We start from the raw sequence: 12,069 nt of genomic DNA on the forward strand, positions 1-12,069 counted from the left end.
CAGAATGTATATTTGAAGTATGCTGAGTTTTGAAAATTTTAGAAATTTAGTTGTGAGGGAATGTATATCTTGTTATGGCAGTAATCTGGTATTAAGGTTTGGGATATCTCCCTTCTGAGCTTTAAGCTTGCTTTAACATGGCAATTAGGGTGAAACACATTTAATTCCCTGCAAGTAAACTGTAAGTAATTATTAAACACTTTATAATGATTTAATGCAAATATTATGCAGTGTCTTGTGGGTGACAGATATTGGGAGGACAAATGAAATAGGAATGCACTGATTTGAGAGCAGGAGTGATTCCAGGCTTGTAGAAAAATTCAGTGATGTCTGTGAGAACAACTGATGAATTGTGAAGAGCAAGTAGCAGGATGTAATATCATCAAAATACGAGGAAAGGTTTGTGTGGTAGAAGGCTTGCCTGTTTCTCCCAGCTGACTGAGTTGAATTCATTATAGCCTGCTTGCTGAGTGACTGTTCATTTGGGAAACGTTAGCAGCTCCATGGATGGGTGGATGAATAAATTTGTATAACAAAGTTCTGAGAGCTGGAGACTTTCAGGGTAGCCTACAGATCTCTGAGGAAAAATCTGGGTAATATATCTGGAAGTTCCCAGACCCTGCTAGCTCTGGTTGGAAATGTGGTGGGAGCTGGTGTATGTTTTATGCTAGTGAAATTTGATTCAGATTTTATTTTTTGTAGTGCTGCATGCATGATGACCAACCACTTATATGCTGATATGTCTGTTAGAAAAAGTTAGAAAATTCCACATACTGGATCTGTCTTAATACTGAAACACTTTTCCTGCTTTGTTTTACTTATGTATTTCCGAGAGCTGGTGTTCATTAGGGGCTTTGCTAAAGACAGAGGTAGGCACAGCTGAGGCCACAAAGTGAGGATTTTTTGCATAGTTATCCATGTTATACATGGAATTACATGTACATTAACTGTGTTGTCATGTTTGGAAACTTCTCATAGCCACACAGTTCTCAGACAAATTCTGTGAAATATATACAGGAAGTCAAATGAAAGATGCACCTTTTGTGCCTCATTCCTGCTCTTTTTATCTGTTTGGTCAGAAATGGATTTGATAGGTCATGAGCTTCCATGGGTAGCAAGGCAATGTATCAGCTGTTTCCAGGCACAGTGAAAAGCTTAATCTTTTGTAAATTTATTTAATTTTACTGAGGTTTAATCTTTTGTTAAAAGTGCCTGATGTTTGCTAAAGCAAGATATATAAAGCATCTGAAAATATTTTTGATGTCCTTGCAATCTTTGAGTTTTTAGCCTTACATTCTGAAACTACATTCTTTCTGTGAAAGCATTTGCATTGTTTCAACTAAAAGTACAGTTGTTTGTAACATGCAAACTGGACATGAGCTATTGCTTTGCAGTAGTTACTAATCTGCTGATGAATGAGTCTTGTAGAGATTGGAAAGGATTTGTGTAGGTTGCAAATGGAATATAATGAGTTTCAAAAATGTAAGCAATTTAAAATACTGCTTGGATGTGAATTAAAATGCTCAGAAGCCACACACAGTTGCTTGAAATCTCAATCCTTTTTAGCCATCCATAATGCCATCATTGTGTGTTTTTTTCCAGAGTATGTTTGTCCACCCTAAAATTGTACTAAATCAGGTTTTTGAGAGACATCTGTCATCCTGAGTATCTTACAATATGAATAAGCTCTGCTGTGCTGGAGGTTAGTGTCTCAGGAACTTTGTAAGAATGTAGATGCACATTTTCTGATCTCACAGGTAACATCAGTAGCAATCTCTGCCTCTTTCTTCTGTCTTTAGTACAGTTTAATGCTCTGTTTTCTGTGGTTTTCACAGGTTTATGTGATGGCTTCTACCTTTTGGGTCAAAATAATCCTTTTTAGCAGAGACCAGCTGCTTTGCATTTTAAACTTGCCTGCTGTTCTTTGGGAGTGAAAAGCAGGAGGAGTGGCTGGGCCAACTCATGAATAATCATGCATTTACCCACTCAGTTCTATCATGTGCTGCTTTGAGCTGATTTTGAGAGAAACTTGAGGCTCTGACTTTGAGGTGTAACTGGTGAGGTTTATTCCCAGGTGATTACAGTTCACATTGCAAAAATTCCTTTTGTACTTTGTCTGAATACTGTGATGATTGGTGTCTAATGTTATAGGTGTACCATGTTCCATTTTGGAGAAATTTGTCTTGCAGAGGAAGAACAAAAATAGCTGGAACTGAGTGAAAGAATAGGTCTCGTTGAAGAGCAGGGTTTACATCTGTTTTTACTATGTGATATTCCAGCCCATGAGTTTTTACATCTTAGAACCAAAGAATACCCAAATATTTTGTGATAACCTCAGGCTCTGTTAAAGCGGTTGTTATATGATGAGTTATATGAAAGTTCACAGTATTGGATAAGCTTGAATTTTCCTTTTCTGGCTTATATTATTGGTGTTTTGAAGGACTGTATAGCTGTCTCTTTGCTGTGTCTGCAATGTCATGGGCAACCACTGAAAATGTCAATGAATGGATTAACTTGTTATTTGTCAAGGTATTTCTGTATGATCTGAGTGTCTGCCTTCTGTGTGTTTGTGAGGTCAGCTCATTGTCCACAGGCAACAGTGAGTGTAACCTGCTTTACTGTTTTGGGATCAGGATGACCTGATAACTGCAAAGAAAAGAGGGTTCATCTCAGCTGTGTGCAGTTTTGTGTGCCACACTGTGAAAAAGGTCACTTGGTTTGTTGAGCCTGGAGAAGAGGAGGCTGAGGGAAGACCTCGAGTGGTCTGTAGCTTCCTCATGAGGGGAAGCAGAGCAGCAGGCACTGATCTCTTCTCTGTGCTGACTAGTGACAGGACTTGAGGGAGTGGCCTGAAGCTGAGTCAGGGGAGGTTTAGGTTGAATATTAGAAGAAGGTTTTTCACACAGAGGGTGTTTGGGCACTGGAACAGGCTCCCCAGCAAAGTGGTCATGGCACCAAGCCTGACAGAGTTCAAGAAATATTTGGATGATGCTCCTGGGTACATGGTGTGATTATTTGGGCTGTTCTGTGCAGTGATAGGAGTTGGACACGATGAGCCTTATGGGTCCCTTTCAACTTAGTACAATTTATGATTAAAAAAAAATTACCTCTAAACCACTATGTAACATCTCTGTAGTCTTTTTTTTGCCTTATTCTTCTTTACATTCATGAATTAGTTCTTTGGAAAAAAATTACCCCTACACATTAGTATCTTCTGTGTTACTGCTTTCAGCACATTATAGTGAATAAATATTATTTTATCAGCCCACTTGGCAATAATGACCATTAACCTGATTCTTAACTGATGGGTCTCAGATGGAATGCTGAATGCATGCTTGTTCCAAAATGGCAGAATCTGCTTCTCCTTTTTACTGTAATAAAGCTGCTTCTGTTTGCAGCACTGTGTTGCTGGGAGACTGCAGCTAATTTTTATGGTGCATATCAGTAGTAGTGATTCAAATTATACATTTCATTTAGTAGCTCTTCTTTCTGTTTGTAAACTGCCTTCTGTAAGGGGAGAGAAATTTTGTTCTGGGGAGAACAGTATCCAGACCAGAGAATATGACTGAATCTGAAACAAAAGCTCAGACTGTTCTGTTGATAGCATCATTGTACTTCCAAAGTCACTTCAGGGGGGATGGTGACCTGGCTAAATTTACACCAGTCTGATAGTCAGGTCTAACACAGGTACTTAGAAGAATTCCAGGTGAGACAAACACATCTCCTCAAACTGCTGTTTTTCTTTTTCAGAATCCATGGTGCAAAACTTCAGCATGTGGTGTGACTTTAAAGCAAAAGAACAAAATAGACTGAGAGATTATGAATTGGAAAACTGTGTCGTTTTGGTTCACAACACAGATAACGGTGGCAATTTGGGGCTATGTAGAAAATAGCCCTTTTTAGAATGATTGTTGCACAGCTTGCATGTGGATCAGGATGTGCATGCAATTACATTGGCAAAAAGTGGGTGTAATTGGGCATGCACCTAAATGGAAAAATACATGTGTAAGGTGGAATCTGACTAATAAGTAAAAAAAATCCTCTGCTTGCTGAATCTGTACTCCTTTTCTGGCTAAAGGAGATGGTAGTCCATTTTGTGCTGTTCACAGTCTGCTTAGGTTTGTAGCAGTGTCTTGTTTTTAATCTTGCCTGAGATGCCTCTCTAAAATGGGGTGTGTGTGTGTGTCTGGAGCCTGCTTACTTAAACACGCGAGTCATGTCAGCTGCAATGCGGCAGTGCTTGGTGCTAATGAGGTGAGCAGCCAGAGCACCCGTCTGCTTATGTTTGCTCATCTCTGTGCAATTGTGGCTGTGGGGATTGGAAAAAGGGATTTGTATTGGATGTGGCTCTGTTTTGGCCTTTCCAGAGTGTGGTTCTGTGTTCTCCTGAGGACTGGGCAGCACATTTCAACTTCCATTTTGGGAGTTAGGTGGTTGCTTCATTATGTTTAATGCAAGGTCTAAAATACATCCTGGCTGGGAGAAGAAAAGAAAAAAGGGAAGTACAGAGGGGGAAAACCCCCCCTTCTTCTCTCCTCCCTCCCTCCCTCCCTCCCTCCCAATTCTCCCCAATTAATTCTAATGCACCTTGAAATGAAATATATCGCTTGGCAATCAGTGCCTTCATGCAGAGTAGATACAAGTCTGTATTTGTAATGTAGCATCTTTGGAATACAGTAATCAGGTAATAAAATTTGGTTAGATCTCACAAGTTACAGGTGGCCTTTGGCAGGCACAAGATGCAGATGCACTGTGATTTCTCAGCTCACTTTTTTTTTTTTTTTTTAACCCTTAAGGTGCTGATAGCAGCGTGAGCTGAGTTTTTTTTTGCTGAAGTCATAAATTTTTGCTTTGAACATAAGACAAATAAATATCAAACCTTGTTTGTCTTTTCCTGTCCTCAGATGCCAGATTGTCTCCATTGAGCTTGATGCTTTCCTGTCCAATCCTGTTGTATGCCTATTCCCGCAGCTCGTCTTTCAGTGTTTCTTTTTCAGAGAATTAGCCTGTAAAACTATAGGTCATGATTAAGTAATATATTGATCTTGGTGGCAAAGCTGGCTTTCCTTCTAGTTCTTGCCTTTGTCACAGGGTGCTTCCCTGTTAGCTGATAAAATTATTTCTGACTACTTAATTTAATATTATTCAGATTGTTGAAATGACCTGTTAAAAATACTGCTGGTTTTTTGTGTTTTTTTAAGGATCGTACCTAGTCTCTGTTACTTTGGCAATATGTTGTGTAACGTGGTGCCCCAAACAGAGGGATCAATACAGCTGGGACTGGGAAAGGTATGAACTGCATCCTATAGGCGAGAACCAGCGGTGGGAGGCAGGAACCTCCTGAGCTGTTGATACAGTAGTGTGCAGCTTACACCCATAGAAAGGGTGGAGTGTCAACCTGTAAACAAATGTCCATCACCCTGGGAAGGAGCCCAAGACTGTGTGCCCTAATTAAGTTTGGTTTTTGCTTGGTCCTAGTTTTAAGTGAGTTAAGAGTGACATGAGTGAAACAGCATAGCTGACAAGATGCGTGCTAGGGAGAGTTGTGCTGTTTTAACACTTACTGTTGAAGTCTGATATCTCTGATCACAGATAGTGCAGTATCTGTGCCTGTTTACCTTCTCCTGGAGACCTTGTGACTTAAGACTGGGATGTTTTTCTTCTTCCTTCTTTAGGTCTCCGGGTGAAAGGGGAGCTCATTACTGCTTACCCACAAGTGGTGGTTGTGCGTGTGCCAACACCTTGGGTCCAGAGTGACAGCGACATCACAGTCCTTCGCCACCTAGAGAAGATGGGCTGTCGATTGATGAATCGTCCTCAAGCCATCCTCAACTGTGTCAACAAGTTCTGGACGTTTCAAGAACTTGCTGGCCATGGTGTGCCTCTTCCAGACACTTTTTCATATGGTAAGGCTGTTGGATCAAAGAGGTAGCATAGTTGCCTAGACAACTTGTGCTTTTGCAGTGCAAAAGATATAAGTTTTGGAAATCCATAGAAATTTAGCCATGAGGCCAGTTCCACGGCTAAGTGTTGAGTAACCAAAAAGGAAGTTAAAGTCGTGACACCCAGATTCTGGTTTTGTCTTTGTTGATTAGCTTTTGATGCTTTGAGAAGAGTACTGGAAATGTACCTCAGCCTTCCAAGTAACTGACTTTGGCTGTTAGTGCTATACTTTCTGTTCTTTTCCAGTTGCCTAAAACAGCAGACAAGAGCTTGGGGTACTAATGTCATAAGTACTACAGAAAACTAGACTTACAACCTGAAAGTAGATTAAACTCCTATATGAATAAAAGTGTCTGCAAATACATTAGTTTTTGGGAAAGGACAAGAGTAGCAAGGAGTACGAGCCCTTGTGTTCACCTTTTAACAATAGTTTAGGCTTTGTTTCCCACCAAAACAGTTAATTATAGTTTATTGTGACTGCCTCTGGAATCTCTGGTATCTCTGGTTCCTGACAGAGTGCTAGATTAGAGGAACCATTTGTCTGAGCTACCTTGATGCTGTTTCTGCTTTTAATTACAATCTGTTAAAGAACTGTAGATACCTCTCAACCCTCTGTTCCTTCTGGGAATACCAGTGCTTTCCTCCTGTTTGTGTGATTGCATCAATAAGTTTTTATAATGGGAGTGTTACAAAATGAGAAAAAAGATTGACAAAACCATGGCTTTCTGTCAATTACTATGAATTACTCTTTCCATCAATCACCATGAAAACAATTTGAGAAGAAACATACCCTTTCTTTATAATGTGGCTGCTCTAACTTGTTGAGAAAGGAATGAGTTTTTAATTTTTTTGGGGAAGGGGAGACCATGAATGATGCTTAATAATTGTAGAACATAGCAGTTTGATCATAACTCCCTCCCACTTCTGTTGGTGGCTGCCTCTGGAATTTGACAGAAGGATGGCTTTCTTTTCATTTTTGTTTTTTTAAACCACAAGTGTCAAGTTATCAGTGACAGCTGACTTGGCCAAGTAAAGCAGGGTGTGCTGGATGACATGTTACTCCATGACATGCATTAAACTCCATGGCAGGGTTGTGATGGCTGCTGCTGACTTTGTGACTTTGTGTCTTGACTTGACTTCTACACTTTACTGCATGATGTGTTAGAGGGGGCTCATCCCTTTGTCTGCTGACTTTTCTGTATTTCTTGTGCTGTGGTCAGCCTTCTTTGAACTGAACTCAAGTAACCTTGAAGTATCAACCATAATTGTGTGAATGGCCATTAAAAGCTACACTCTAAGGTCCTTAGAGATGCAATGAGATTAAAAGGTTGAAGTACTACTTCAGGATATAGAGAGAATGAGATACAGGAGACTTAAGCCTTCAGAAGGGGGGAGGTGAACTGACCAGGTCTGGGTTGTTGCTGCTCTCTGGATTATGCCTTGTCATCGCGTTCTGTGTTGTTTTCCTGGTTAGTAGTTTGGATGGAACTGTTACTAGTGTTATGTGTCTGCTGCTTTCCTGTTAGACATTTGAAAAGATGGAAGTTGATAAAGTAAAAGGAATAAAATGGAACAAGATGGTTGAATTGGGGCATTTGGATTTGGAAGATTAGATTGAGTCTTTTGGGATTGTGATCAAGAGGCCTTTGTCAATTTGTGTCTTCAGTTCAAAAGGAAGTAGGTCTTAATATCCCGCACGTCACAAACACCTTCAAAGTCTGATCATGCTCCATGACCAAGGTCCGCCTCACTGATGATTTCTCTGCATTATCTAAGCTGTAAGGGTGGGAGGAATGTATGGCAATTACATCCCAAATTTGGCCACAGCAGACCGGTGGCACATAATGTTGTTGGTTTTCTTTTTGCCAGGTGGTCATGAGAATTTTTCCAAAATGATTGATGAGGCGGAAGTGCTGGAGTTCCCTATGGTGGTGAAGAACACGCGGGGTCATCGAGGTGGGTGTGAGGTCAGGGGTAAGGGCGAGGACTGTTCTGAGCAGCACTCCAAGATTTTATCTCATGAAGGAATAACAGTTAAGAAGATCTGTTAGGTGTTGGACTTCTTTCCAATACATCTAAATTCTACCATCCATGAATGCTGAATGTTGAATAGGCTGCAGCCCTGGGAAACAGTTTTAGTAGAACCCAGCCTTGGAAAGGCAGGGGGCAAAGTGTTCAAAATTATGGTGCATCGGTGACTTCTAGGGGAAAGCTTTGAACTGGAATAATGGGACGTCTGGAGTTTGTGAAGTTGAAAGGAGCCTACATGGATTTTAGGGATGTTTTTAAATAGGCCTAAAAAATGAAATCTCAGTTCATTCAGTGACTTCTTTCCTACTCAACTTCATCTATAATTAGGATTCCGATTTAATTAAAATCTTATGTATTGTTTGTAAAACTGAATCTCTGTTTTTCAGAAAAATACCTCTGACAGTGTCAGTGGTATTACTGCAGGTTCAGATTAAATTGCACTGTTTTTAGTATTTTGTTTTAACTGTTGAATATAAAACAAACATCAACTTAATTTAGTGTTAAATAGTGGTTACTAAAGGGAAACCATCTTTAAATCAATTCCAGAGGTTATTTGCACAGGAAGTTGCTCTGTTTTTAATATATTTTAAAACAAATTTTATCAATATCAGATCTATAAAGAGACTAAAAATGAAGTTAAGGCACAAAATCAGGAGTTACTTCAAACAAAATCATAACTAGAGGACACCTCTTCTTTCTTTCTGTCCATCAGTTTGCTCTCACTCTCTGCTGCTCCTCTTCTACTGGCATGAGTGCTTCTGTAGCCATGTAGTAAATAGATTTAGGAACTGATGTCAAATGGATCTGGATAGGTTATTTTTACTCCAGTTAGTTTTTTACATGACTTAGCACTTCCTTGCACAAATGCTCGTGTTGACGTAATGGAAGGGAGCAAAACACTGGGGCTGAGGAAGATCAGACCTGCTGCTGATAGCAGCAATACCTGTTAGTGTGGTTTTAAAGTGTGAGTGGAGCTCCAAAGCCAAGGTGGAGAGTTTGATGTTGCAGCAAGGTGATTTTGACAGCTGTGGAATATCTAAGACAGTGGATTTGACTTAACACTGCCTTTAGTGGAGATCTACTAAATAATTTTAGAGTTTCAGCCATTGATTTTCTTCTCCCTTTTTTAGCCAGGATTCCTGTAAATCTGTTTATAAGTTTTGCTTTAGAGCACTTTAAATTCCAGGCATTTTAATGCAAATTTATGGAAAGTACATATCTTTTCACATTAAGAGAGCTGGGGAAACTTTTTCAAATTAATTGAAGAGCAGCCATTTGCAAATTATAAGTAAAATAAATAGGTAAACGTGGTCATAGGTACTGGTTGATGAATAAAGGTCACGCTCTTCTAGCCAGTTTTTTGTGCAGCTTGCTGCTGCAGCAGATGGGCCAATCCTGGTTTTACCAAGATGTCATGATGGTGGATGATTTGCAAGAACTAAGTGGCTCCTCTCCAAGGCATCATTCTTCCTTTTCCATTTCAGGAATGCAGTAGGGTTATTAATTGTCTGTACAAGAGTTAAAGTTTGGAGTGGGAGAAAGGACATGGAGGTTTTTACTTTTTGTGAATTTTAAGCTTACATTCTCATGTCTCTGTAGTGAGAAATTCCATGTTCCTCAAGCAGTCTTCTGTGTTATGGAGACCTTAAATCCTATCTAAACAGAGGCTGCTGTAGTAGGGCATAGGAACACTTGGTGGAGTTCTTTACACATTATTTATCCTAGTTCGGCTACTGCTGCATTTCTGTTCTCTTACTTAAGGAGGGCAGTTTATCAATTTATGTTTGTACTCTGTTAGCACCATAACAGAATTGATTGACAGTTCTGCTTCAAGGTAAAGTGGGCACCTTATTGCAAAACATGAATCTAATATGACATAGAACCCTTAAGAAAGGGGAAAAGAAGTTGGGAAATGTAGGTAAAGATGGAAAGGGATGCAGTCTTGTGCGACTGGAAATTGGATAGAAAGTAGTTCAGGGATGACTTTAACCAGTATGAATACAACTGGAGAAGAACAAAGAAGTCTTTGGTGTAGTCTAAAAATAAAAGGGAATGAAATTATTTATTTTAGGTTAAAAAATCCAAGTCCTAGAGGTTTGCTTGCAGAAAACCTACTGATTTGTCAAGAGGGTTTTTTTTTCAGTTGTAGGATAATCCATTCATTTTATGTCTTGTGAAATCTTCTGCTAAATTATCTTGGGTACTGTGGAGTGGAACATTTTTCTCTGACTGTAGTTGTTCCACTGCAGACCTCATTCTGGAGTTGTGAGCCCTTTTAAGAATTGGGAAGAGCAGCTCTCAGGAACTTCGTAACAGAGAAGTGGGTGGTTCTGCAGTGGCACACTAGAGACTTCAGAGTTCTTAGATGCCCAGTGTTCAGCAGTTTCATGTTGTTGGTTCTTATGTGTCAAAGCTATAGGCTGTGGGTCCTGTCCTCTTGGATGAACAAAATTGTTATGAATTACATGTTGGCTGCTCTTTAAGTATTTCTTCCTTTTATTTCCTCTCACTAAGGACTTGTACCAAAAGAAGTTGAAACTGCAAGACCATCTCCTTTATCTAAAGCTTTTTTCTTTTTCCTTGCTTCTTTCTTTCTCTCTCTATTTTTTTAAACTCATGTCTCCTCAGCTGTCAGTACTTGAACACTTAAAAGCGCTGAATCAGTGGAACACTCTTGTCCATGGAGGAGTTTGTAAATGGATATAAGCTACGGATGGGGCCTCTGAGAATGGGCAGTGTGCCGGTCAGAGGTTTTACTTTCACGTGCTGAATCATTGATGCAGCTCAGATGGGCAGCTGCTTTCAACACCCTGATGTTTTTTCCTCCATGCAGGTAAAGCTGTGTTCCTGGCACGAGACAAGCACCATTTGGCAGACCTAAGCCATTTGATCCGTCACGATGCCCCGTACTTGTTTCAAAAATACGTTAAGGAGTCCCATGGCAAGGATGTGCGCGTCATCGTAGTGGGAGGCCGTGTGGTGGGCACCATGCTCCGCTGCTCGACAGATGGGAGGATGCAGAGTAACTGCTCACTTGGTAGGAAAAGCATTGCTCATAGTTTTGATCAGAATATTTCAACCCAGTTGAAAAATCACAAAGCTGACTGAAGTAAGCTGCAGGTTTTATTTTGTGTTAATTGTGCTTGCTGCTGGGGGTTTAAAGGGGAAACATGAGAGTAAGGATTAAGTAAGAAGCATGTTGAGCAAACAGAGAAGGAGAGATGATCTTTGCTCAAAGTGTTTGATAGATGGGATGATGACAAGCATGGGAAAGTTCTAGAACACAAATGGAGCAACTGATGTGGTAATGGCATTTTGATGCTAATGCTATGTTATCATTTGTTTCATCCTGTTGAGAGCAACAGAAAATGAAGGAAGAGAGAAAGCAACACTTAAGGGAGGTGGAGGAGTCAGTCATTTGGCAAGAGAGTAGAAGAAAATGTTAAGTGAGAAAGCTGTTGAAGGCAATAAGCAACTGGATTGCACTGTTCATTTTCTATGCTGCCTTAAGTCTGTCAGGTTTCTACCTGCTACCTCTTCCCACAAAGACCATATCTGGGAGAAAGAGGAGGTTACTGCATTGATTGTAGCATGTTCAGAACTGAGATTCTGCATAGGTTTGGATGTTGGACTTGAGAGTTTCTGAGGGTAAAAGGAGGCAGGATGCTTGAGGGTGACTCGCTGAAACTGTACCGAACCTGAGCAGGGATGGGATAAAATGTGTTCATGTATAGTGCAGTTTTGGTTAGTCAAAATGCCTAAGAAATTTTAGTTACTACTTAATGCAGAGGAAATATAGCCTGAAAGATTTTTCTGCTAATTTTTTGTTTGTTTATTTGTTTGTTTGTTTCTTATTATTTGGGTTATTTTTCAATTTAACTATTGCAATAGATGAAGCTTGAGCCAGATAATACTTGAGTGATGGACTGTGAACCTGACAGCTGAGGTTCAGACATAGATGTTCCCTAATTCTTGCTTTAGAGACAGTAACCTGTGATAGCAAGTAGAGAGGTATGTGAGCAGATGATGATGTCTTAATCCCCATTCCTCTCAATTATATCTACAGTTACAGTTGTAATCTTACCAAGAGCTCTA

General features: G+C 40.0%; 1 protein-coding gene across 5 annotated transcripts in view; it reads left to right on the forward strand.

Annotated features, from left to right (window-relative positions):
• Positions 1-12,069, forward strand: part of RIMKLB (ribosomal modification protein rimK like family member B) — a 50,557-nt gene that overhangs the window by 26,469 nt on the left and 12,019 nt on the right. For all 5 annotated transcript variants that reach the window (XM_059493747.1, XM_059493750.1, XM_059493749.1 and 2 more), the window contains exons 4-6: positions 5,676-5,906; positions 7,813-7,899; positions 10,808-11,011. In XM_059493747.1, coding sequence (XP_059349730.1) covers positions 5,676-5,906; positions 7,813-7,899; positions 10,808-11,011 — 522 coding nt within the window. The remainder of the gene's footprint in view (positions 1-5,675; positions 5,907-7,812; positions 7,900-10,807; positions 11,012-12,069) is intronic.

Source organism: Ammospiza nelsoni, chromosome 2 (assembly GCF_027579445.1).
Source record: "Ammospiza nelsoni isolate bAmmNel1 chromosome 2, bAmmNel1.pri, whole genome shotgun sequence".
NCBI lineage: Eukaryota > Metazoa > Chordata > Aves > Passeriformes > Passerellidae > Ammospiza > Ammospiza nelsoni.